At 45.9% G+C, this 8,132-nt stretch overlaps 1 protein-coding gene across 5 annotated transcripts in view; it reads right to left on the bottom strand.

Moving 5' to 3' along the window:
- Rps6kc1 (ribosomal protein S6 kinase C1) overlaps positions 1 to 1,520 on the bottom strand; it is a 126,657-nt gene extending 125,137 nt beyond the window's left edge. For 2 of the 5 annotated variants that reach the window (XM_060364914.1, XM_060364917.1), the window contains exon 1: positions 1,280 to 1,519. In XM_060364914.1, the coding sequence (XP_060220897.1) occupies positions 1,280 to 1,384 (105 nt within the window). In that variant the 5' untranslated portion in view covers positions 1,385 to 1,519. Of the gene's footprint in view, positions 1 to 1,279 lie in introns of all 5 variants that reach the window. The other 3 variants (XM_060364916.1, XM_021651045.2, XM_021651046.2) reach the window with 3 other exon arrangements.
- Positions 1,521 to 8,132: the final 6,612 nt, after the last annotated feature.

The raw sequence follows: 8,132 nt of genomic DNA on the forward strand, positions 1-8,132 counted from the left end.
ATCTGCTCTATCAGGGCCTGCCTTCTGAGTGCTTCCTAAATATATATTGTACTATCATTACTTCTTCAAAATTTAACACTAGCAATTGAGTTCATTTATGATACTTTATTCATCTCAGAGTTAAGCAGAACTGATCTCCGGGCCCAAAGTTGCTACTGCTTTGCAACAGAAAATTTACCAAACTCCTAAACTTCCTCGAATCTGCTTCCTCATCATGAAGTTGAAAATTAAACTGGGGATGGGCACAAAATGCCTAGCATACACACAAGCCCTTCGTACGCATACTTCATGGTGTTATTACTATCATTTCCCAGGGAAAGGAGTAGTTTGCAAAATGCAAGCTGAGCAACAAAATTGAAGAAAACAGCTAAATTTGCAACAGTGAACTTACAGAAACAGCTTCACAAAATTGTTAGCATGTATTTATTTGGGTGGAAAACACCTTTGGCGGTGAGAGGACGGCTTGCAGGTTCTCTCCTTCCGCCACGGAGGACCCAAGGATGGAACACAGGTCTTCAGGCTTGACAGCAAGCGCTTTTCCCTGCTGAGCCATCTTGCCAGACCAGCCTGCCCTCAAGTCAACTTGGTGAGAGCATTTCAGTCCACATACACCTCTTTCTGAAAAGACTCAAAAAACTCAGAAGCCAAGGCTGGAAGTTCAAGACGGGTAGCCTGCCCGCCTCAAAGCAGACCCATCACTGAGTAAGAGGCGACACCTCTTCTGTTACATAAGCCACACAACACTCCCTCCAACATTTTTAAGTGTGTGCTTTCCCTCTGGAACAAGCCAGTCCACTTCTGCAAATTTCATTCTGAGAGAAAGTCCAAATGGGACAGAGACTAAGACAGGTCATCCATTTAAAGACATCCAGCATTCTACCCCAGCATGGCGGGTGGAGCCTGGCATCCCTTATCTAGCCACCACCCAGTCTACCTTAGAGTTCCCATCACCTCCATTCTGGGGTCCCGTCTCCTGCCCCAGGGTCCCCAGCATCTCCACCCCGGGATCCCAGCTCCTGCCCAGGCTCCCCAGCATCTCCACCCCTAGAGTCCCGTCTCCGGCGTGGGGTCCGTGGCATCTCCGTGCTAGAGTCCCGCCTCTTGCCAGGGGTCGCCGGCGTCTCCACCCCAGAGCCCCACCTCCTGCCTGGAGTTCACGTCTACTGCCTAGAGTCTCCTGTCTGGGTCTCCACGCCCGCGAGTCCGACCTGCCACTCGCCGCACCCAGCCGCAGTCTGGAGCCCGTGCCCCGCCCCGGTGTCCCCATCCAGGCACTCACCCGGGCGGTAACCTTATAGACCGTGTAGCCCCTGGGGTGTCGCTGGGGCTCGGTGACGGTGTAGAAGCGGGCCAGGTCCGCACTGTGGCCCCAAGGAGAGGTCATCCTCCCTCCGCCCCTGCCTCCGCCAGCTGGGTACCATCGGGCCGCCCCAGCCGCAGCTGACCCCACGCAGCACCGAGCTCCGCGACGAGGGGGCGGCGGCTCCTGGGGCGGGGTGGGTGGGTGCTGCGCGGATCTGCTTCCGGATCACCACACGCACTTCCGGGTCAGCGCCGTCCGCTTTCGGGGAAGCCGAGCCGCCACGTTGGATCCTTCCTCCCGGCTCCAGCCTGGGCTGCGGTCGCTGGGGAGACCCGAGGCGGCCCTGCTAAGCCTCCTCGTGCGTTGGCCCCGACATCTAAGAGTTGTGAGCTGCCGAGGGTCGGGCCTCCCGCCCCGTGCCGCCGAGGCCCGGGTGGCGGACGCGGAGGTACCCGCGCCAAGCGTGCCCGTCTTCCCGGCTCAGGCGGCCTGCACCGTGCCACAGCAGCATCGCGGGGCCCGCACAGACACGTCCCTTTGGCCCTGTGCGAACCTACACCGGAGGGCACCCGCGCTCGGGAGGATTGCGGACAGTTTGAGAGCCGCAGGCGTCCAGTAGTGAGTTCTGAGTCAGCCTGAGCTACGTGGGGAGACCCTGTCTCGAAGCAGACAAAATACGCTCCGACACAGGATCCAGGACAGCAAGACTCTCAAAAAAAAAAAAAAAAGTTTGTTTTTTTAACTCTCCTAGATTCTTAAATGTGCATTGTGGGGGTTCCGTGGAGGAAGGCTCTCAAAGCCACTACAAAGAGTCTCCGGGTTGTTTGTTTTGTTTTGTTGTTTTGTTTTTGGCTGTCCTGGACTCGCTTTGTAGACCAAGCTGGCCTCGAACTCACAGAGATCCTCCTGCCCCTGCCTCCCGAGTGCTGGGATTACAGGCGGGCACCACTGCACCCGCCTTGAATCTCCAGTTTTTATTGATTGTCATGCTCTGCCTGGCAATTTTTTTAAAGTTGATCAAAGCTCTCATTTCCCAAAATATTCATCGCAATGTTTTGTCATTCTCATTCCTGTGTCTCTTGCTTCCCTGTTCTTTTTAACCCCCAGAACACGCAATTAGGAAAGAGGGAGAAACAGAAAGAGATGAAGAGGGGCTGGAGACATAAGTCCAACGGTTACGACCCCTGGTCGCTTTTCCGGAGGACTGCTGAGGTTCAGTCCCCAGCCTACGAGTGCAGCACACAACTGCCTGTACCTCCGGGTTGGAGGGATCTCATAGCCTCATCTGGCTTCCTCAACACTGGGCAGTGCTCGAACCTAAGTGCAGAAAAACTCCTATATACATAAAAATAAAAATCTTTTTACAAAAGAAAAGGGAAAAATGGTTTAGCACGAACTCCTCACACCTCCGTTCCAGCCCCGCAAGCTCATTCGGGTGCCGAATCCCACCCTCTGGCAGAGGGAAAGACGTCGTTCTGGTAACATCTCCACTTTGTGTGTTTGCTCTCTCACTGCCTACCTCTTCTGAGTCTTTACAGTCTTTTTTTTTTCCTTTATGTGTGTGGGTGTTTGCCTTCCTGCATATAGAGCACCACATGCATACCTGGTACCCACAAAGATAAAAAAGAACATCTCGGATCCCCTGGAACTGGAGTAAAAGGATGGTTGTGACCCCATCAGTACCCAGGACTCAGCTTTAGACAGTTCTGGCCAATTCCCCATTCAAATCTCTGCTAGGACTCAGACTATCTACATCCATTTGATACTGAAAAGATCACAGATTAAAGTTTTTTGTTCACACTCACCCTCTTTCCCTGGCTAGTTTTACTGTTTGTGTCATTATATCATCCAGCTGTTAGGAATCATCCTTAGAAACTTTGTTCACCAGTGTCTCTCGGTGTTTGTTTAACCAAATGCTGCTAGTCAGAGTAGAACAGAAAAGAGATGCCAAGACTCAAGAGATGGCTCAGCTGTTAAGAGCACTCCATGCTCTTATGGAGGAGCCAGGTTTCATTTTCCAGTGCCCACATGGTCGCTTGCAGCCAGAACTCCAGTTCCAGGGAGTCTGAGGAGGTCTTCTGAGACATCTATGCAGGCAAAACACCCACACACATAAAAATAATTTTTTTTAAGAAAAAAGATGTGCATTGAAAAAACCACTGAGGAGTCTGTAAGAATGGTTTTGTTGTTCTTCATGTTCTCTGGATGATTTTGTTATTTTAGGTGGCACTAGGGCTCAAAGGCGGGCACTTTTGATTACTAAGCATATATTCTGCCCTGACAGCCCAAGAAAAACAACAAGAACAGGGTAGATCAAGTTTAGTGATAAAAAATACAATCCATTTAGAGGACAGACTAATGCACCTAATAACAAGCCTTGAAATGGATGAAGTAAAAACATTGAAACTAAAAGAATAGTCAAGACCACAATTATATCTAAGATTTCAAAACCTATGTCAATCATTTTTTTATTACATTTGTGTGTGTGTGTGTGTGTGTGTGTGTGTGTGTCTTAGATCTCTCCTTACACAAAGTGGGTTCCAGGGATTGAACATAGGTATTCAAGGTTGGCAGCAAGCACTTTTACCTACTGAGCCATCTTACCTGACCAATAATTGATTTTTTTAATCACAAATAGGACTTTTTATTTGTCACTATTAAAAATCCGAATTTTAGGGCTGGGGTGGAGGCAGCGGGTGGCATGCAACCTTTATTCCCAGCACTTGGAAGTTAGAGGAAGGCAGAGTATTGTGAGTTTGAGGCCAGCCTGGTCTACAAAGCAAGTGTCAGGACAGCCAGGGCTGTTACACAGAGAAACCCCGTTTTGAAACCTTTAAAAAAAAGTAAACTGTCTGTTAGCTGGCACAGTGGTGCACACCTCTAATCCCAGCGCTCAAGAGGCAGAGTGCAGGGTCTGTTTGGTCTACACAGTGGCTTTCAGGCAAGCCAAGGCTGCTTAGAGGCCTTATCTCAAAAGCAAAGCAAAACGAAAACCTGAATTTTAAACAGATTATTGAACTGTTGCTCGCCAGCCATTGGCTCCTTCAGCTTGAGTACTTGTCTCCTCACGCAGCGTTTTCAGAGTTTTCCCGACCCAAACTTAGGCCTTAGCATTTTTACTTACCTAAGGAAGACCTGGTGAAGATGTCTCACAGAGATCTGCTGCCTCGCAAGCACTGAGAACAAAGGTGTGCGCCACACACTGCCCTAAAATTCAGAATTTTAATAGTAACAAAAAGTCCCATTTGTAATTTTTTTTTAAATCAGTTACTAGCTCAGACTGGCATGACTGCATCAGAGAGCCACCTGCCTCTTCCTCTCTAGTGATGAGATTAAAATTATGTACCACCACACCTGGATATGAAGTTTAAAAAAAAAAAACAACCAACTATTCCTGCCCATTTGGCTGTCTGAATGGCACCATAGTGGTCTGCACGAAAGGAGCCAGGAAGAAAGTGGGTGACCCATTTTGAAAGAGAAATTGATATGATGTGAAAGCTCTGTATTCAATATTAGAAATGTTAGAAAATATTAATCACAAGGAACTAAAATTTCATCTGATGACCTTAAGGATCATGTGTTTAAAGTGAGCCTTGCTGATGTATAGAATGGTGAACTTGCATTTAGAAAATTCAAGCTAGCTACTGAGGATGTGCAGGACAAAAGCTAACTTTAATTGCATAGAACTTACTTGGGACAAAATGTGTTCCACAGTGAGATGCCTCAGTAGGTAATGAGATGCCAGCTGTGGTGAGGCGGGACCAGGTGGATCTTTGAGTTTGTGGTCAGCCTGGTCTGCAGAGTGAGTTCCAGGACAGCCAGGGCTGCACAGGGAAACCCTGTCTCAAAATAAATAAAGCCCAACTCCTAACACAGAAGCTCTCCCTCCCACATGCACCCTAACCCAGCCATAAAAGTTTTATGTTCTAGGAAAGTGTCTCAATCACTCTACTGCTGTGAAAAGAAACCATGACCAAGGCAACTTATAGGAGAAAGAGTTGATTGGCGCTCATAGCTGCAGAGGGCTAGAGTCAATGAATGTCATGCCAGGGAGCATGGCATCAGGCAGGTGTGGTGCTAACGCAGCAGCTGAGAGTTCACATCTTGATCCACAGGCACAAGGCAGAGAGCACTGACTGGCCATGTCATGGCTTTTAAAGCCTCAACACCCATCTCCAGTGACACACCTCCAACAAGGCCACACCTCCAAATCCTTCACAAACTGGAGACCAAGTGTTCAAAGACATGAACCTATGGGAACCATTCTCATTCAAATCACCACAGCTGGTCATGGTGGTGAATGCTTTCACTCCCAAACACAGACAGGTGGATCTTATGAGTTCCAAGCCAGCCAAGGGTATATTGTAAGACCCTGTCTAGAAAGAAAGAGACAAAGAAAACAGAAAAATAAATTTAAAAAAAAAATAAAGTTAAACCACATACATACACAACAAAATGTCTACAAGAAAGCAGAGATGGTACTCTTACTAAACAAAAATTCTAAACCAGCATAGCCAACATAAACCATATCTAAATTAACCAAAACTAAAATTGAAACTAACTCTGGGCAAGAGAGCTGGCTCACTGCATTAAGGCCGTTGCCACCAGCCTGATCGCCTCGCTTCAATCCTCGGGACGACGGTGACAGGAGAGAACAGACTCCTGCACGCTGTCCTCTGCCCCCATGCCACGCAGACTAGCATTCTCACATGCACACAAACACACAAATAAATGTAATTTTTAAAAGAAAGTTAATTAAGGACTAGACAGATGGCTCAGATAAGTCACTTGCTGTCAAGCCTGACTACCTAAGTTGATCCCCCAAATCAACATGGTGGGAGAAGAAAGCCAACCCCCTAAGCTGTCCTCTGACTTCCACATGAGCTGTGATACACTGGAACACACACAGATAGATACGTAGAAGGATGGAAGAAAGGATGGGTGGATAAAAAGAAAAGAAAGATAGACAGGAGAGACTGCTCAGTGATTAAGAACACTTCTTGGTCTTGCGGAGGACCCATATTTGGTTCTTGGCACTCACATGATGGCTCATGGCCATGCTTAACTCCAGTACCAATGAATCTGACATTCTCTTCTGACCTCTGCAGGTAGAAGGCACATATGTGATACACATACTTACATGCAGGCAAACACTCGTAGGTGAATCTAAGAATATTTTTTGAAATGAAAACAGCTTCCTGGAGATCCTTTAGAAAAGAGCACAGAGGAAATAAAAGCACAAGTTATAGATAAAAGGCTACATGGGCCAGGCCGTGGTGGCTCCTGTCTTCAGTCCCAGCACTCAGGAGGCAGAGGCAGACAAACCTCTGTGAGTTGGAGACCAAGCTGGTCTCCAGAGCTGACCAGGCCAGCCATGCCCCTGTAGAGAAAACCTGTCTCAAAAACAACAACAAAAAAGTAACATAGTTTCAGTGATAACAAAAGTAACAAGATTTTGGTTTCAATGATAAGAAAAAGTAACATGGTCAATGATAAGAAAAAGTAACAATGTTTCAATGATAACAAAAAGTAACATGGTTTCAACGATAAAAAGTAACAATGTTTCAATGATAACAAAAAATAACATAGTTTCAATGATAACAAAAAGTAACATGGTTTCAATGATAAAAAGTAACAATGTTTCAATGATAACAAAAATAACATGGTTTCAATGATAACAAAAAGTAACAAGGTTTCAATGATAACAAAAAGTAACAAGGTTTCAATGATAACAAAAGTAACAAGGTTTCGATAACAAGAGTAACATGGTTTCAATGCATAAAGGGTTGAGATAATTCAATCTATTTTAAGTTATTGATTAATGCAATTTTCTTCTGTGTAAAGTGAAAATCTCCCACATCCACAGGTATAGAATCATACATATATGTTTGTGTCACTCATATGTACTTACAGAGTATAAAATACGTTTGTATTTTGTTCTTATAGAAAAGATTTTGGTAATGTGTAGAATGTAATGGAAACCTAAAAAGACAAGAATAAAAAAGAATTTAAGGTGTTGCTCAACTCCCCTTACTCACCACATGTTTTGCACTTTACTTTCCACCTCCAAATTCTGAGAAGTATTTCAGGATAGCCTAACATCTCTGAGTAAAAATAGCCCAAGTTGCCATGGTGATGTAGGGTTTTTTTTTTCCTCCCTTAAAGAACCGTACAGTCTGGCCCAGTTGCTCCCCAGTTCTGTTAGAGGCATGGCCTCACTCTATTGCCAGATTATCCTGAACTACCTACAAATCCCAGACTGGCCCAGTTTTGCCAGTTTCCTGCTCTAAGTGTGTGCCACTATGACCTAAACTCCCTAAGCAGCTCAGAATGAACTCTCGCTCCTCCTACTGTGGCCTCCCAGTTGCTGGGATTACAGGTGTGTGCAAACGCACTCAACTTAAAACTTGGCCCTTAGGAGTCTTTCTAGCCACTACTGAGATTTAGAATAAGAAAGTGTATTTGTTTGGTCCTTGTTTTTGCTTCCCTGTACACAGTATGATGTATAATAAGAAAATTGCCCACAATTTTGGTGCCCTTCTCTGGTAAACAGATGCTGAAACATATGGAATCCATTACAAGCTAAATATCTTTTCTTCTGTGTTGATAGTATATTTATGTCTGGGAGCTTAAATGGCGGGGACACATAGCCAGGGAGAACAGCCACTTGATTAGATGGCACTTCAGGCTATCCTCGGACCTACGGTGAGTTCAATGATGAACTCAATCATGTTTAAAAAGGAAGTCTTCCTTCTCAAGAATTTTTCTCCGGGGAAAGCCTAGGCAAAGTCTAACCCCATCTCAAAACCCCAATGAGAAACTTAATTTA

Source organism: Meriones unguiculatus, chromosome 11 (assembly GCF_030254825.1).
Source record: "Meriones unguiculatus strain TT.TT164.6M chromosome 11, Bangor_MerUng_6.1, whole genome shotgun sequence".
NCBI lineage: Eukaryota > Metazoa > Chordata > Mammalia > Rodentia > Muridae > Meriones > Meriones unguiculatus.